The sequence below is a fragment of the Erythrolamprus reginae genome, chromosome 1 (genome assembly GCF_031021105.1).
Source record: "Erythrolamprus reginae isolate rEryReg1 chromosome 1, rEryReg1.hap1, whole genome shotgun sequence".
Classification (NCBI taxonomy): Eukaryota; Metazoa; Chordata; class Lepidosauria; order Squamata; family Dipsadidae; genus Erythrolamprus; species Erythrolamprus reginae.
This window is the reverse complement of record NC_091950.1, coordinates 325,424,847-325,444,803: the sequence shown is the minus strand read 5'-3', so window position 1 is coordinate 325,444,803 and position 19,957 is coordinate 325,424,847. Positions and strand designations below refer to the sequence as shown.

Sequence of the window (19,957 nt, the reverse complement as noted above, 5' to 3'; positions counted from 1 at the left end):
CATCAAGGACAAATTCAGTGAATAACAAATCCAACCAAATATTGCCTCAACTTCACCAGCAGATGTCCTCAGCATACAGTCTCAAAGTTAGTTCCGATTCTTCAATTCTGGCCTCTGTAACTTTAAATTTTAAATTGTACTAGTTCTGAAAGTCCTATCTTATCTCCCAACTTCCACAAATGAAACAAATTATAAAATTCTTGGGCTTTTAAAAAAGATTTTGAAGTTCATTTTAATGCCAAATAAAGAATCCAATAATAATTCAGCCGCAGCCTTTCCACTTCCGTCCAACTTCCAAAACAGATTTTTTTAAAAAAAAACCCAAGTCAAGATCCTCTCCGTCATAATCGCTCACCCTTTCCAGAAAACTTTTTTTCTTCTCAACCTCCAGCACAAGAACTTGTGTTTCTTCTCCTTCCAGATGACTTCCGATGCTTTGAATCCTATCTTTCTAGCACTTAGTTGCCGCGGCTATGGCGATTGAGGTCATTTCACCTGATGCTGGTCAAGGTCACAAATCTACCCATCACGGGGAGTGCCAATCCCCAAAATGACAGGAGACCAAGACTCCTTTTTCACCCCCCCTCCAGTGAGGTTCTGGGCCGATCCGACAGGAATCAGCTCCCCCAAACAGTGGGAATTCGGCATCCCCCTGCAGAAGTGCAGGAGAAGCTGTCTCGGCGCGGCGCACCCCCCCCCCCCCTGCTTCCTTCATGCTAAAGTACTCTTCACTTGAAATAAACCTACTGCTGCTTTTCCTCCACTCTAAAGAGAGTATATACACTTAAAGCATTTTTTAAAAAGAAGTTACTTTTTAACTATACAAATAATCCTTAAAATTGGTGGTTTAATCACCATCCAGCGATATAATGGCTCTGGAAAGGATGCTTTATCAACTATAAAGCATAAACAGCCATTGTAAAATGTTGTGCATGCATGCACGTTCACACCCACCCACCTATCCACATGACATTCTGGGTATTTGGATTTGTCTGTATTAAAAACTTCTTAAAGATGATAGATTATTGCTTACAGTAAGCGTATAGGGCAAACTTTTATCATAGAAAAACATGTTTCTTTCATAATCATAGGGCTTCTATATAAAGAAATGAATATGTCTTATGCAAGAGACAATGATTTGACACATACACAATTGCTAAGTAATTACTATATACGGTATCAGAGAAGAAAACCATATTATGTACACGACATTTTGACACAATCTGATAGTATACACTATGTATTTCCCTTCAAAAGCTACTGGATAATCCAGAAAGGACATCAGCGAAATAATGGTTAAAACAAGTGGGACGCTAGGTAACTCAGAAGAACAATTTTTTTGTTATGTAAGAAAAAAATAAAAAGGAATACATGGAATATCCTTTTTTTTAAGGAAAAGAGAGGAAAATATAAATGACAGGTAAGACTTCAATAAATTCTTTAATCCAGACTGCTTAGCTGCCCTACAATGAAGTTGAAACAGGGTGGAGGTCATTTTAGGCAATTTGTACATGTCATAATTAAATTTTGGGAAAGAGCATTCTCAGCTTTTGGAGCATCTGGTAAAACATAATACTAGTCCATCAGAAACTGAGAGCGGGCCACAGAACGGCATGATCCCAGCTTCCTGCTTTTTAACATTTTTGCTTTGTTAGTAAACTGAGACTTTGGGCTCAGGAAGCAAGCCAAGCTAGCACTCACTAAATGTTCTGGCATCAGCATTGCATTTTGATGTAATGCCATGTCAGCTTTCACTCCTCAGTTATCATTTTATAAAAGAGAAATAGAGGGAGAGAAAGAGAGAGAGAGAAAGAGAGAGAGAGATAGGCCATCCTTCTAATTGACAAGCATTTCCTTTTGCTAATATTAATTAATAATATATTGGTAAAAATAAAGTGATAATCGAGGAAAAAACTGTGTAACATCTGTGTTGTATAAAGTCTTGAATACTTTAAATAATTTATATATTTCATAATATAAATTTGTTTTATTTCCGTGATAGAGAGGCTACCGTTGATGGGGAGAGAATGACATAGTAAGGGATCCCGTTCTCACCTCTATATGCCCAGGTTTTTTATGGGGAAATAACTAAATAAATAATTATAATGTATATAATATGATTATTTGCATGCAATTTCATTCTTACAAACATGATCAAAATGGAAAATAAATAGTAATACAATGAAAAAGGAAAGTGGTTCAGACAACATATATAGGCAAACACAGCATTTAGAAATTAAATTAGGGTTATTTTTTATTTTGTTTTATTTATTTGTTAAATGTGTATGGCCCCCATCTCCTCTGTAAGGTGACTATGTTCTTTTAATACTTCTTTAGGTGTCATTTTTTTCTTGGTTGACAAAAGTATGAATTAAGGAATGTTTTTATACCAGCAAGCCATGGAAAAACACCTTTATTTTAACAACCTTTCATGAAAAACACTCCCTGCTAAATCTCTGCATTACTGATACAGTGTCGGCAATACAACTGTTCCTTATTTTATAATGACTTGCCAGAAGGGGGAAAATGATTGGGCAAGTCAATCTATGTCATGTAGAGAAGCTTGTGGCAAGACTAAGTGGGAGATCAGAAGTTGACTGAGATCAGAAGACAGAAACTGGTAGAGAGGCAGAAAGTGACAATCAAGATTAGCCCAATCTCATATGCTTGTGTATTCAGAAGTAGGATCCATTCTAAATAAAATGAAACTTACTTCTTACTGTGCAAAATATTGTACTTTTACTTTTGTACACTTGCAAAACAAACGTCGGTGATCAATGCTTTTGGAAAAAAAGGGAGGGGAGATAGGAATTGAGGTTGTGTGTAACAATTTACAGTGTTTTCCTCCTGAAAAGGTTTTTTCATTCTATCCAAATGACTGAAAACTGTGACATGTCCCTGGGATGGAGAAGGGAGAAGGGCATACAAAATATTGGTAAGAAATGAAACAGAGCACCACGGATTGCTGAATGTATATATGTAAAGCCCACCATTTACCTGGAATACTTGCAGGAGAAATGGGACCAGACCTTGACTGATTGCTTCCAGCTGGAGAGCCCACAGGGGAAGGGGATGGGCCCCCAGGGATGCTGGACAGATGTGGAGAGGCATGAGGGGAGAAAGGCGACTGTGCTGGGTTGCTTTGCTCCCCTTGACTGCTGGTAGAACCTGAGGCGCTAACGGCTGAACTCAATGTTGCTTCGGTTCCAGTAGGCAGGTCATCAATGGAGCCTGATAAATCCTGAGAAGAAAGAACAGGGGAAATCAATAAAAGAGTAGTAATCACCAACACCCACAAAAAGATACATGGAATATTAGAACATGGTTGAACAAATTCCAATTTGGGACTAATGTCATGAGCTAATAACAAGCCATAAAAATGGAAATGAATTCCTTTCTTCTTATATAAAGATGCACAAGGTGTACGACTTGTACATGTATCAAAATTTTCTCAGGTGTTAGTGTAATTAAAGGGACAGTATACAGATTTTTATTCTTCTAAAATGGCTATTAAAATGATAATTATTGAAACTGGACTAGGGAGGGATCTCTTCCACAACTCATTCATGTTTTTGTCTATGTATTTTCCCAAATTATGTTGACCTTGTACCGAAGTTCATTCAAGCATATTATTTATGCTCTCACTATTTAATTCTCTGGCCTTATTAGATGAATATCATCTACTGATATTTAGGAGCTCTGTAGTGTTCCCAACTATATAAGCTGGGCAACTATATACATATTTTAAACATATAAAATATATAAACTCCATTAAGCATAAAATTTAGACAATTTTAAAATATACTGCCAAACGACAATATTTTTACTTCCTGTTTTTTAAAAAAATATCCTATATATAAATACATTTATGATGCCCTGTGAATCCCTAGAGGCTCCAAAAATTGAAAAAAGTTTGGGATGTTCTGCCCTAGTGCCTATTTGATGCAGAAACACATTAATGCAAACTTTATTATGATGCACTGTTTACACACCAGTGTAGAAAACACTCAACTTCTTAAAGTGCCTCTTGAGCTCCAATGGTTATGTTTTTTATTTATTTAATTATTTTCCCCAACAGAAATTATGTTAATCAAGGAGATTGTTAACCAAAACTGTTACAAAATAATATACAATTAAAATTGGTTTAGTCTCTTACAGACAATATCCGCCCCGAGTCTACGGAGAGGGGCAGCATACAAATCTAATAAATAAATAAATAAAATTATAGTTGCACCAGATATATGCAACCATAATGCCAATAAACCACTGCTAACACAAAGGACATTATGAATGGACAGACCCTGGGACATGATGAGGCTACAGTGCACACCAATAAGTATTTTAAGTAGCCTTAGAAATTGCTCCTAACTTCAACAAAGAGGTGGCATAAGAAAAACGTTGCAATTAGATGAAGTGCCAGAATTCTGATTATTTCAGATCCCATGCTTGATCCTCTTTCAGACTTACTGTGATTTTCTAGCAATAGGATTGCTTTGATGATGTACACAAAAAATGTTTCAGTCCGAGGAAGTGAAAACCTCCTGTTTTTGTGCACTGAAATGCAATCACTTTTCCATAAAGAATTTTGCTTTTACTGTTGTCCTTGGCAGAAAATCATAGCAATTCTTTTTCTTTATGTGAAAGCACTGTAAAGCAAGCATACTTCTAGCTCTTTACAAGTCTCTTAATTAATTGCTTCCTGAATTTGTTAAGTCCAAAGAACATATTTATTTCTCTTAGTAATTCTAGAAAGTGAATTAGCTATATAATGAGAGAATTCAACATCTTCTCTTGATTTTTTTCCTAACAATAGTTTATCTGATCACTATTCTGATAAAATGGATAATTACTTTTGTAAAAAAAAAATGAGCTGCCCACAATTGAATGCTGTGAATTCCTAGCTATATGAGCAGGTATCAGTGGTTCTAAGGTCTTCTAACAGCAAACATATTGAAAATACTGCCTAGTTAAAAAGCAGCAGGAAAACCTAAAAATAAACTCCACATCACCTACTTCCCACAATATTCAAGATTCCAGAATCCACAAGATTCTGGAGAAATGGAAGAAAGAGAAATTTTCAATTTTGGAATAAATGCAATGCATATCTTGCAGTAATTTATTATTCAGAATTATTACAATTTTCTTATTGCAATCTTATGTGATGCAAAGTATAATGAGAAAGAGAGCTGGGGATGCGCATTTATTTTATCATTAAAAGTGCTTCTACTTTATCATTAAAAAACTTTGAGCAAGAAATAACATAGTAACATAAGGAAAGAGGAGGCTTAATTAAAAAAAATAAAAATTGAGAAATACTGTATCTGACATTTTCTGGGCAATATGAAAAAACAAGTAACATAATGAAAATCTTCAATTGGGCACAGATCAGAATTCAAAAAATATTTTTTGTTTAATATTTTTCCCCAATCTGTTAAATTCAAAATAATAATTTGGTGGTATGTTTGTAGATTAATATAGTATAGGGAATTGTCTATTGACAATTAATATTAGTTAATTAATACCAATACTTGAAAAGTAGTTAGAGATCATATATGTAGAAACATGGAAAACTGATGGCAGAGAAAAAGCTAGCAGTCCATTGAGTCTGCTCCCAGTGAACACAAATCCCTATCAGGAAGGAGGAAAGGTCAATTCTGGGATGAATAAAAAATCAATACTGTTTATGTATTTCTCCAGCCCAAAATCTGCATATGATAGATAGATAGATAGATAGATAGATAGATAGATAGATAGATAGATAGATAGATATAATTTGTGGAATGCTAATAAAGATTATTAATGATATAAAAATGAACTATAGAAAAGTTAAAATTTTTAGGTAGAATGTATATTTATACTTAATAGATAAGTTTTAGTTTTATTAATTGATTGTGATTATTTTAACTACAATAATACAACGAAAATATTGAATTGAGTAGATTTTATACCATAGTAGTATATTAAGAGTTATGTTACTAACAACTTTTACCCTTCTGTATTGATTGAATCAGAATTAGTTATTCTTTTTGGTATTAGAAAGACTTCTATGCTTAGCGGAGCAATGGTAGCTCCTCTACATGTTAAATGTTGTTTGTCTTGTTTTGTTTTATATTTTAAAAAGAAATCAATAAAAAATATTTTTTTTAAAAACCAAATACCCCAAAATCAGCTGGCTGGTGGGAGCATGCGCAAGTGTGGTGGAGCTGAGGTGGGAGACGGCTTGCTTGCCTGCAGAGAGGGCTTTGTGTGCCACCTGTGGCACGTGTCCCATATGTTTGCCATTATGGGTCTAGACGTTTTTCTTTCCTTGCATAATACAATTACATTTACCAAATCTCTCTTATTACCAACTATGCAGTAATTATGGATCCCAACTGAGTTATCCAAGCTACACTGTCATCAATCACTGGAAAACAATAATAATTACTAAAGAAAACTGAGTAACCCATTTCCTTTAAAATGATACTGTTGAAGTATTTTTCCTTCAAAACGCATTTATTAATTACTGTTTCTGTGAATTATTATTTTTTACTCACAGAGCTGTAAGTTAGTCAAAATTAAACAAAATTTCTTACTGTTAGAACACACTAAATGTATTTACTTAGGGTATCGCATATCACACACGGACTTGCAAAATATATTAACATTTAACCTAGATTAATAAAACAATAAAATATGAATATTAAAAAGATCTATATTCAAATACCGATGTCTAATCTATCTAATCATTGAGTAACACAGTAAAAACAATGTTAATACAATTAATATTTTCATAAAATAACCTAACTTTTTTAGTATTGAACAAATGGATTCCTTGCATTGCTGCCTCCTGGAAATCCAGAAACAATAGAAAATCAAGCATCACATGCAAAGTCACTCTTTCTAATTGAGTGCAATCCCACACACAATAGTCTGACCATGACAGCATGCATACCAAATCACTATGATGGTGATAGCTATGCAGTGATATCATCTTAATGCTGCCTCTAATACTTACAGTATATCTGAAAAACTGAAGTGACAATGCAAATTACAACATTAAATCATGATATCAATATATACTTTTCATCCTTCAACCCTCTATGCTTCCTTCCCTTTCCCTGCATAGATAACCATGATATAACTGTAGCTTACAACATCTTCCTCTTATCTAAATTTAATTTCATGTGTATTTAGACTATTACTAAATACAGTACTGTATATGTAATTATTAAGTGGAATCAACTGCTTCCTGGACTTAGTTGATAAGCAGAAGACTGGATGACACTACCATATTGATGGCACTTACTACAGTGCTCTGCATAACTTTCCATTGTTTTCATATAGATATTATTTATTTTATTTATTTATTAGATTTGTATGCTGCCCCTCTCCAGAGACTCGGAGCGATATTAAATAATGGAGGGGACAATAAATAGTCAAATAACATTTCTCTCACTGCTATTTCTTGGCATGGTTTGATGGACCGAAACAGATCCATGACAAAACTGTACTCCCAAAGGCTAAATTCAAGGTCCAAGAAGAATACCAATGGTACTGAAAACTACCAAGAAATTTAAAAAACTTAGTAGGACCAAATGTCTGCATCCAGTTCCTCTTGCAGATAATTCATTCAAACAACTAAATTGTTCTTAGTTACAATATGTTGCTTAAAAGACAGAGTCACAAATTCCAGATAAACATTATTTTCCTGATGTGTCTAGTTTTGCTCGCCTGCAATATTTTTAATTACCAAAGTCAGAAAAGGTACATCTGAAACTGGTTATTAATTTCCCAAATCCTTTAGGGCAAGTAAAACTTCATTTAATAATATTCTCCTTTAATTCTGAATGACCATACCAATAACTATTCTAAAGCTGACCAGAGAGTTCTCTGCTTTGAAAACAGAATTTACACAGTTGTTTTATCATGTCTCACTTAGGTTCCAGAGATTCTACCCAACTGGTCTAACAATGATTAATTCTGGATACTTTCCATTCAGGCGTGGTTTCTGAATATTTTTACTACCAGTTCTGTAGGCATGGCTTATTTTGTGGGCATGGCTTGATGGTCATGTGGTGGTGGGGTCTAGCATAACCGCAATTTACCTGTAGGCAGGAGGAGGCAGCTCAGTTGGAGCGCAGGGCAGACACCATATGGGAACTGGAAAGGCAGATTAGGCGGTAAGGAGTGAGTGGGCAAGACGGTGGAAGAATTTTTTTTAAAAAAAGAGATGGCGGCGCCTACAAAACAGCACTGATCGAACCGCTTCCATGAAGTCATTGTGACGTCACCAGCGGATTGCTACTCCTTCGAGTGAACTGGACCAAACTGAGGAACCCACCTCTGCTTCCATTATCACTATGCCTTACTAGAAATGAGTCATAGTATTTCAGAAAATAAAAGAAATGCTTTGCCATGCTTATTATATGTATATAAATATTACCTTTTATGCATTCATATCAAGTTTTGTTGTTTAACAATAATATACATTTATTGTGTATACAATAAATGATATACTAGATCATTTCTATTTTGTTAAAAAGACTGAATTATTTTAATCATACAAATAATATCTGGTAAACTATATACAGCAGGTCTGCTGTGGGTCCTCAGGGGTTCGGGAGAACCTCTAGCTAAAATTCTGTGCAGTTTGAAGAATCCTCAAATCCCATTCCTGGCTGGCCCCACCCACCCCTCTCCTCCCCTCCCCAGAGTCCCCATGTGGCCTGTTTTGGATGCAGCTAAGTGCAGGATGCACATGGAGTCTTGGGGAAGACAAAAAACGGGTCTACCGGAAGTCCTGAGGACATCTAGAACCTGGGGAAGCCATTTTTGCCCTTCTGGAGAAAAGCCTCTTGAATCTGGGGAGGGCAAAAATGCTCCCACCTGCCGTGGTGCAGGAGGCTGAGAACTGAATTTGAAGCCTGTCCAATATACAGGCAAAAATATCTGTTTTGCCCCCCCCCCCTTTTAAAGCTTTATTTTTGAACCATAAAATAAAGATGGATCAAGCTGAGTCAGAGTAAATTCATTAGGGAGATATTTTTATGCAATAGACTATAGACATTCCTCCCACTTAGGACTGTATGACTGTAAGTTGTTGCTTGTATCCTAAGATTTTTATTAATATTGATTCTTTCTTCATTGCTTATTTGACCCCTATGACAATCCTTGAGTGTTGTACCACATGATTCTTGACAAATGTATCCTTATCTATTATGTACGATAAGAGCATATGCACCCAGACAAATTTTTTGTGTGTCCAATCACGCTTGGCCAATAAAATTCTATTCTATTCCTATTCTATATGACATCCACTATATAATGAAGTAGAGCCTTGAATGAAGTCAAATGTCTATTAAATGCGGAAGCATAGCTGAAATAAACACTGATGGCACAGAATACAATGGAATATGAAAACAGCCCCCTTCAAGATAGGTTCACTTGTTTAAAATGAACAATACAATAAAAGAAAAAAAAGAAAGAAACGAAAAGAAGAAATGAAACAGAAACCATGCACCTCTAAGGGATACATTCAGGGCAGTCATTCCCTTCAGCCAAGACACTGATAGCATTTTCTGAACTGTAGGTAACTGTTTTGTAAGGCCAAGTAATGCTCCAAAATGTTATTATGTATGCATCATAGTGAAGGATAAAATGATCTGCAGTTCGGGGATCAAGAATATACCCAACAGTCTGCCATAATGCAACAATTTATCTTTGGCTCACTCCGTGAACTATGTGAATGGAAGAGGAGTGGAGGGTGAAAATGAAAGAGGGGTTTACTTACCCCTCCCTGCAAATCAGATCAAATTACGACTTTTCATTTTACTAATCCCCCTCGGAAGTGAAGTGTGTGACAAATCTCAGGCATTCCCTCAAGTATGTGCCTTCAAGGGATTTCCTCACAAATCTGACAAAGCTCATTCATAAAATGAAAAGGGCTCCACATGATGTAATTCTGTTTAAGGAATTACATTTTATCCCTTCCCCTCAAAGGGGGAAAAAAAAACAAATGGGAAAGGAGGAGGAGGAGGAGGAAAAAACATAAGTCGAGCTTTCAAATGCTTTGTGTTGTATTTTTTGCATTACTCCTACTGAATCTTTTCCTTGCCCCCAATTCACTCTTCTTGGTTTCCTTAAAGAAAACAAAACTAAGGAGTATTTCTTTGTCATAGAACTACAAGGATTATCTTGAAATGTTATTTAGCTTTTCCATCCTCAAATTCCATGCATAGAAATCTAACCATCAATCCCATGGAATTTCTAAATTAGACACATGCCATAAACATTTTTACAGAAAAATAAGTTTTTCTAAATTATCTGCCAATTTACCAAGATTTAACATGCTGGTTATTCCAATAAAATATACAGTGGCCATACAATGTGTGGTTTGCTATTTCAAACAAATAGAGAAGGTATTTCTGAGAAATGTATATGCCTGTTAATATGATATATAGAGCCATCCAGCTACATGGCAAGAAATCATTAAAGAAATCATTAAGGGTTATATAAGGTTCAGGAGGGAAGTGTTTTTAATAGGAAAGTGAACACAAGAACAAGGAGACACAATCTGAAGTTAGTTGGGGGAAAGATCAAAAGCAACATGAGAAAATATTATTTTACTGAAAGAGTAGTAGATCCTTGGAACAAACTTCAAGCAGACGTGGTTGGTAAATCCACAGTAACTGAATATAAACATGCCTGGGATAAACATATATCCATCCTAAGATAAAAATACAGGAAATAGTATAAGGGCAGACTAGATGGACCATGAGGTCTTTTTCTGCCGTCAGTCTTCTATATTTCTATTAAAAATAGGATTGTCTATCACGGAAGCAGAAGTTAATTATTAGGCACACCTGCATCACACATGACCTATATAGAGGAATTCCATAATAATCCTAGAAAGATATTTCTGTGTTGGAAATTTCATCCTAGGTAAAAATGTACTAAGTAGTTGAATGCAGAATTCTGGAAATAACAGGAAAAAACATGTAACAATCAACACTTTTAAAATGCTTTTTTAACCTTAGCAATCTGCCATGCCCTTGTTTATTTATTCAATTCATATAGTTGCCTATCTCACATATGTGACCCATAACATTGAAAAGAACAATTTTGCTTACGGTGCTGTGCTATATAAATTTAAGAAAGACTATGACCACTTGGGCAACACAATCAGAAAAACAGGTGCTCAGGTTGTTTTTTCTTCCATCCTCCCCACTAGAGGACGACACCCCGCCAGAGAACGCAAAATCCCGCAGATAAATCATTGGCTTAAAGGATGGTGTCGCCATAAGAACTTCGGCTTCCTCGACCATGGCCTGCACTATCTCCAAGAAGGGCTTCTAGCAAGCGACGGGCTACACCTCACTAGAGCGGGGAAGAACCTCCTAGGCAACCGACTAGCCCAACTCATCAGGAGGGCTTTAAACTAGCTCTGAGAGGGGAGGGTGACCAAACTATATGACAAAACACTGAACAAAACAAGGAAGGGGAACGGGACAAGCCTACAAACAAACCTGAGAATAAAAAATTTCTACCTGCAAACAAACACAAACATCTAAAATGCCTGTACACGAACGCTTGGGAAACAAACAGGATGAACTGGAATTATTAATTTATTTATTTATTTATTTATTATTTGGATTTGTATGCCGCCCCTCACAAGGGCCAATACGATCTAATTGGAATCACAGAAACCTGGTGGGACGAAACACACGCCTGGAACACACAGATAATGGGTTACAACCTCTTCAAGAAGAACAGGTCAAACAAGAAAGGAGGAGGTGTTGCACTATACATCAAAGACCACTACACTGCCACAGAACTACATCCAACCAAAGATGATAACCCCCTAGAAATCATATGGGTCAACATAAAAGAAAAAAAGAGCAACACCACAATTGGAGTATACTACAGACCACCCAATCAAACAGACACAATGGACGACCTCTTCACATGCCAACTAACAGACATATGCAACAAACACAGCAGGACAATAATGGGGGACTTCAACTACCCAGACATCAACTGGAAAACTAACTCAGCACCAAGCGGAAAGTCTGCCAAATTTCTTTCCAGTCTAGCTGACAACTTTCTAACCCAAAAAGTTGAAACAGGAACCAGAGGGAATGCTATATTAGACCTAATACTAACAAACAGGGAAGAAACAATAGAGGGAACAGAAGAAGAAGGGAAACTGGGAGAGAGCGACCACGTCATCCTCAAATTCAACATAGTGCAATCACTAGCTACTATACCCAACACCACTACAGTCCCAGACTTCAGAAAAGCGGACTTTAACAAGCTCAGAGCGAACCTTGAACAATGCCCCTGGAACGAACTCTTAGAAGGAAAAACCACTCAGGAAGCCTGGGTGATCCTAAAAAACAGCATCATAGACGCCCAAAACAACGCAATCCCCATGAAAAGGAAAAACAGGAAAACCAAAACTAAACCTGCATGGCTAAACAAAGCCCTCGCAGATGACATAAAAGGAAAAAAAGCTAAGTACAAACAATGGAAAGAAGGACTCATAACCAAAGCGGAATATCAGCAAACAGCCAGTTCCTGCAAACAAAAAATAAAAACAGCAAAGGCACAATATGAACAACACCTTGCAGCGGAAGTCAAAGACAACAAAAAAAGATTCTTCCAACACATCAACAAGAAAAAAATCAAAGAAACAATCGTCACACTAAAAAACGAAGAGGGTAGAAAAATCACAGACAGCAATGACCAAGCACAGCTACTCAACGCCTACTTTGCATCAGTCTTCACACAAAAGGGAACCTCCCTCCAACCAATCTGCAATTTAACTGCAACAAACTGCCCCAGAACCGAACTCAACATAGACAAAAGCACAGTGAGGGACTACCTGAGGGAACTCAACGAATACAAATCACCAGGGCCAGACGGACTTCACCCCAAAGTCCTAAAAGAATTGGCAGACACCATAGAGGAACCACTCCTCCTCATCTACCAAATATCCTGGATCACTGGAGACCTACCGGAAGACTGGAAGCGAGTTGACGTAGTCCCCATCCACAAAAAAGGCAAAAAGACCGACCCAGGTAACTACAGACCAATCAGTCTGACCTCTATACCTGGAAAAATACTGGAGAAAATAATCAAAAAACAACTTACCCACTTCCTAGAAACAAACAAGATCATATCCAATAGCCAGCACGGATTCATCAGAAACAAATCATGCCAAACCAATCTCATATCATTTTTCAACACCATAACCAAGTCAGTTGACCAACGCAACTCAGTGGACCTCATATACTTGGACTTCAGTAAGGCTTTCGATAAAGTCGACCACAATCTCCTAATCCACAAACTAGAAAAAAATGGAGTAGATTACTACACATGTAGATGGATAAACAGTTGGCTGACCAACCGCACCCAACGAGTTGTCCTCAACGGCACCAAATCCACATGGAAAAAAGTAGACAGTGGAGTACCACAGGGCTCTGTCCTGGGTCCTGTACTCTTTAACATCTTCATCAACGACCTGGACGAGGGAATAAAAGGGGAACTAATAAAATTTGCAGATGACACCAAGCTGGCGGGGGTAGCCAACACCCTTGAGGACAGGCTCAGAGTACAAGAAGACCTAGACAGACTATCACAGTGGGCCCATACCAACAAAATGAGGTTCAACACCGACAAATGCAGAGTCCTCCACCTCGGCAAAAAGAACCCTAGACATACATACAGCCTGGGAGATACCCCACTCAGCAGTAGTGACTGCGAAAGAGATCTTGGAGTCTTGGTGGACAATCAACTAAACATGAGTCAGCAATGTGCAGCAGCAGCCAAAAAAGCCAACTCAATCCTAAGCTGCATCAACAGAGGAATACGCTCCAAGACCAGGGAAGTACTAATACCACTCTACTATGCCCTGGTCAGACCCCACGTGGAGTACTGCATCCAATTTTGGTCACCTCACTACAAAAAAGACATTGAAACTCTGGAGAAGGTGCAAAAAAGAGTAACCAAAATGATTAGGGGACTCGAAACCAAGACTTACGAAGAGAGATTGAGAGAACTGGCATGGACAGCCTAGAAAAAAGAAGGTCTAGAGGGGACATGATAGCAGTTTACAGATACTTGAGGGGTTGCCACGGTGAGGAGGGGGTCTCTTTATTCCCCAGGGCACCAGAGGGCCGGACGAGGAACAATGGTTGGAAGCTGACCAAGGAGAGATTCAACCTGGAAATAAGGAAGAACTTCCTGACGGTCAGAGCAATCAACCAATGGAACTGCCTGCCAGGGGAGGTGGTGAACTCCCCAACTCTGGACACCTTCAAGAGGAGATTGGACTTCCATTTGGCTGGGGTGCTGTAGGGTTTCCTGCTCAGGCAGGGGGTTGGACTCGATGACCTAACGGTCCCTGTCAACTCTATTAATAAAAAATAAATAAAAAAGAAACACAGAAAAAGAGGCCACCTAATTTATGCAAGTACAACCGTATGCATCATCTTTATAAGCACAATTTTCTAAACTAGTTATTTGCCATAAACATATTTGAATATACCCAGTTGTAAAGTTACTTAGAGAGACACTGATAAAATAAAGAGTTCCATAATATATTACACAGAGATCTTGTTAAAAAGAAAGGGGAAAAAAGCTCTGTAACTGATACTTCTCCAGAGAATAATTTAGTCAGCAGGGCACCAACTTTGTCCTTTCAGAATGACAGCCAGATCTACAACACTTGTAAAGAACAAAAAAAAACCCCTCTTACTGCATTTTATTCAGACTAAGACACCTTTTCATCCTAACAAAGTTCTCATTTATCTTTTAAATGTTTATTTTTGGAAGGTTGGCAAGTTTGGTCATTGTATGGAAAGGAAGTCCCCACGCAGATTCCAAAGGCCTGCCGGAGCAGGTGTTTCATTCATCTCAAAAGCTGGGGTTGTCGAGTAAAAATAGGTAACAATAACATCAATGCTGCTCACTACTTAGATTTGTTTCATACACACACTATGTTATTTTCTTATTACGAGGGTAAGAATTCTATTTTCAAAAGAGGAAAAAGTATTTTATTTATTTATTTATTCGATTTTTTTTTAAAATGCCACCCTTCTCCTTAGACCCAGGGTGGCTTACAACATGTTAGCAATAGCATATTGCCCCCACAATCCGGGTCCTCATTTTACCCACCTCGGAAGGATGGAAGGCTGAGTCAATACTTTCCGTTTAATAGATTTATTTCAATATTAAGTCAACCAATGGATTATATTAGCTACTGCATTTTGACCAGTTCTTACACTGTTTACAGATTAAAGCTTGATTGCAAGCAAGACATATTTGCTCAGGATTTACTTTTCTTAGGGTGATATTTATGGTTATTTCCTGTCTAATGCTTCTATCTATACACAACTTTGGTGGTAAGGATAAAAAGAAGATCATATTGAGCTTAATTTTTTAATGGCATGCTTTCTTGGTAGCACAGACTTCCAACAGGAGATCACTCTTGAAGAAATTCACAACTGTATCAGAGACAGAAAAGAAACGGGATGGCAGAAAAACTACCCATAAAGAAGCAGGAAACCCAAAGCAACTCATCAATGAAGAGAAAGGATACACATGCATATTGGTAGATAAATCAGAATGCTCAAAGAACACTCCAAAATTGCTCCTTGGGTTTATTTCATTGGTGATAACTTATTTTTAATGAAGCTAGGTAAATACAGCACTATTATACAACACTGTTCTCTTTGCTATCGCACTATAAAAAATATGCACGCACGCACACACACACACACACACACACACACTAAATCAAGTTCACATTAAGCATACAGGAAGCACTTCAATGCTAAATGCTATAGTTTTGTTTAAGAAAACATTCCACTATACATCATTGAAAGGAAAACACTACACCCACCAGACATGAAAGATAACACGATAGCTATAATTAGTTGGGTAGCATTTGGTCACTAGTTGTTGATTATCAATTTGTATTCAGACATTCATAATACTTAATAGCTTCACTATATAAAAATAGCACAGCTAGGCAATAAATCAAAGTGGGTTTATTAAATTTAAAAATGCCATGCTATGTTCCAAACTTATTACTGTGTTTCCCCAAAAATAAAGACCCTGTCTTATAAGTCATTCAGAACTCATACTCCATCCTAGAGAATGATTTCTGTCTGTTGGTTTTTCCAATGTATCTGCCTGCCTGTCTAGTCAATTCAAAAAAATACACACATTCTGGTGACTGAAAAATTTCAGGAAATTTCCCTAGGAACCTTTGCACAGTTAAATAGTCAAGTATTCTCGAATCAATTGCTGAAAATGCAGGAGAATATAGACAAAATGACAACATGACTGAACCATATCATCTTTTATAGTTCCTTCTTTGGAGCGCAATCTTACATTAAAGCTTTGCCCATCCTCTACATATCCTACCGTGTTTCCCCGAAAGTAAGACAGTGTCTTACTTTCTTTTTACCCCCAAAAGCCCCACTACGTCTTACTTTCGGGGTATGTCTTACATTGGGAAAAAATTGAAAGGGTCCTTTCAGCGGCGCAGCAGCGAGGAGGCGAAGATTGGGGTTTCCCCTTTGCTTTGATGGCGTGGTCCGAAGCGAGCCGAGCGGGCGGCGGCTCGCAGCGAAGGCGCTCGTCCCAGCAACCGAGTCCTGCCGAGGCTCGGCTGCAAGCGGCCAGCGAGGCCGACCGGCTCCGAGGCGAGTGGCCGGAGCTGCGCCCTCCTTCGCCCGCCTCCTTTCCGGCAGGCAGGTGGGGCTGCCCAACTGCGCAGAGCGGCTCCTCCCCTCCAGACACACGCTTCCCTGACACGCGTCTGCGGCTCCACACGTGCACCAAGGGAAATCCTTTGTGCCTTGCCGCCAAGCTCTCCCACCTGCTCGGTGGCCGCAAGCCTCTCCCTGCCACCGCGCTGCCGAGGGAACCGCCGCCAGGGCTGCCGCCGCGCTGCCGAGCAGATCAGCTGCTGGGCGGCTGAAGAAACCTTCCCTGGGTCTTCCCGACGTCATCGGGCTCCCCCCCCCCGGCAATACCCCCATGTTTCCCCGAAAGTAAGACATATGTCTTACTTTCGGGGTACGGCTTATATTAGCCGACCCCCCTGAAACCCTCGATACGTCTTACAATCGGGGGTGTCTTACTATCGGGGAAACAGGGTAATACTGTACAGAAACTTCCAAATAATGGAAGTTCCATGTTAAACTAAGTCTTCAACATCTGGTGGCAATCATCCATATTATGGACCTTCAACTTGTATATTTTCTCCAGGTAAATATACAAACCAGCTTGTATTTAATTTAATGCACATTGATCAGTCAATTCTTTTCTACCTCTGTACTAGGTCACCTAGACAATAAATAATTACCTCAAATTATTAGTTTGGAAGATAATTAAAAACACAGTGATTAAATAAGCTTCATTATTTTTTCCACTTGACATGGCTGGCACTCCTACCAAGCCCTAGTCTCTCTATGGAAGAGTGAAATGGCTCTCAAATGTCCTTTTGAGCACTGTAATCTCAGGAAACAAAAGATGATAATGGAAATGCATAAGGCACCAATCACATGGCCACATAGCACCTGTAACTTGGGCATGGGGTAGGGTGGGGAGAGTGAGTTATGCAGGTTTTAAAACTGAGTTCATTGAACTGGGTAATACAGTACTCCCAGAAAAAGTTAAATTGAGCTCCAAATAAAGATTTCTGAAGATAAATTAACTATACCTACCGTGATGGCGAACCTATGGCACGCCTGCTTGAACTGGCACACGGAGCCATGTGGTCTGGCACGCGCGGCATCACCCATTCCTTTTCTGGGTTTCTGGCGTGCATACGCATGTGATGATTTTACTTATTTATTTTATTTATTATTAGAGTTGGAAGGGACCTTGCAGGTCATCTAGTCCAACCCCCTGGTTGGATCAGTTGGCCTTTGTGTGTGTGACAGTGTCGGAAACTGGAAGAGCTAGTCTTCTGTTTTCCTTTGTGAGCATGTGTGCTGGTCAGCTGATCATCGTGCACGCATGTGCGTCAGAAACCTGGAAGACTAGCTGGCTGTCATGCATACGCTTGCTGGAAACTGGAAATTCATTTTTGGGCATGTGCATGTGCCCTGGAGCAGTTCATCTTCCGGGTTGCAGACAAGATGAGTGCAGACACGGTCCCTTTTTGGCAGTCAGTGCCCAAAAAGTTCACCATCACTGCCCTATGTTGAAATCCTAGAAAGGCTCCATGACCTCTCTAAGGTGGTGTTTCCCAACCTTGGCCACTTGAAGATATCTGGACTTCAACTCCCAGAATTCCCTGGAAGGCACTCTTTGTAAAGTTCTCCCACTTCTGCAGTGACAAACAGATCATAAATAGGTGCCTATTGAACCTATTCAGAGGGATACCTTATTCTTTGCTTTTATTTATGGTACCTGTCTGTACTTTTTAAACTCTAGAATGAGATGGAAACAAAATACAGGAGCTGGGATAGGAAATGACAAGCTTATGGAAGAAGTAAAATGATGAGAGGGGTGGCATACAAATCTAATAAATTATTATTATTATTATTATTATTGTTGTTGTTGTTGTTGTTGTAGGCAGAACAAGTCATCCAAGACGAAGTGTAGCTGGTGTCCAAAATGAACACACTGAACCACATAATATAACTAAGCTAAGCATAATAGGAGTACACATTGCAGTAAAGAGAGAACAACTTCACCACATTACATCTTTAGAACATGGTTAATTTTTCACATGGTTAAGGAAATATTTTATTTGCTTCTATTTGTGTGTTGTCCCAATTATACGACATTGAGGTGGAGTAAGCTATTTCCTAAAAATAGTGCAGCCATGGAGCAGGTATGTTTGCTGGGTTCTTGCCTGTTAGCCACATCAGGTAGCAATCTGTAGCATTCTGTCTGCAATTTGAACATATAAAATTGGAAGATTCTACTTGGAGAAAATGTTCCTGAATGTGGATCAGGATCTCATCATAAAAAACTTTGACAGGTAATAATAGGCCAGTTTGGTCTGATGGTTAAGGCAACAGACTAGAGACCCAGTGTTCTAGTTTACGCTTTAGGTGTAAAAGAGATATATTTTTACCTATCAGCTAATGGCTTGCTACGTTCTGCAGTTTCTAAACCTTCATATAAAAACTCCTTGTAGAATGTGCTGCAAAACCAGGTGCAAAGTGATAAGGGCTTCAGTGACTGTCCTTAGGGCACTATGCTCCAAGAATGGACATATTTGTTGAGAAAAGACTGTCCTGGACTCTTTCTGCCCTGACAGCAGGAGCTTCAGGTTCATGAAAATCCCCAAAGCATTAACTTGTGAAAATTATTTTAGATTCCTAAACTTGAAGTTGCAATTTTATTAGATGCTTAGAATACAAACCTACCTATACTTATGCATACTTTGACAGACATAATTACTTATAGAGTTCCTTCACTTGATATATCCTTGAATCAGTTGCTTTATGGACAAGAACACTGGGGAAGTTTGTTTAAATGCTTTTGATTTTGGCCCCTCTATCTCCCCCAGGATACTAAAGGATTGGGAAGATTTAATGTCTTAATGTCTTCAGTTTTAAATTTGTTTTTATTGCAAATTGCAGAGAGATCCCAATGATCAGTAACCTACTGAGCCAGATAGATAGATGAATAGATGGACAGACAGACAGACAGACAGACAGACAGACAGACAGACAGACAGACAGACAGACAGACAGACAGACAGATTTATTAATATTTCAGTGAGAGTTATCCCAGTTATCTCAATGAAGTGGATATAAACTGTTTCAAATCCTACCCTCAAAACGTCACTACAGAGCACTGCACATCAAGACAACTAGACACAAAAACATTTTTCCCCAAACGCCATCATTCTGCTAAATAAATAATTCCCTCAACACTGTCAAACTATTTATTAAGTTTGCACAACTATTATTACTAGTTTTTTCTCATCATTCCTATCACC

At 38.3% G+C, this 19,957-nt stretch overlaps 1 protein-coding gene across 8 annotated transcripts in view; it reads right to left on the bottom strand.

The window, feature by feature from the left end:
- ARID1B (AT-rich interaction domain 1B) overlaps window positions 1–19,957 on the bottom strand; it is a 494,636-nt gene that overhangs the window by 161,018 nt on the left and 313,661 nt on the right. For all 8 annotated transcript variants that reach the window (XM_070733771.1, XM_070733773.1, XM_070733775.1 and 5 more), the window contains exon 6: window positions 2,998–3,241. In XM_070733771.1, coding sequence (XP_070589872.1) covers window positions 2,998–3,241 — 244 coding nt within the window. The remainder of the gene's footprint in view (window positions 1–2,997; window positions 3,242–19,957) is intronic.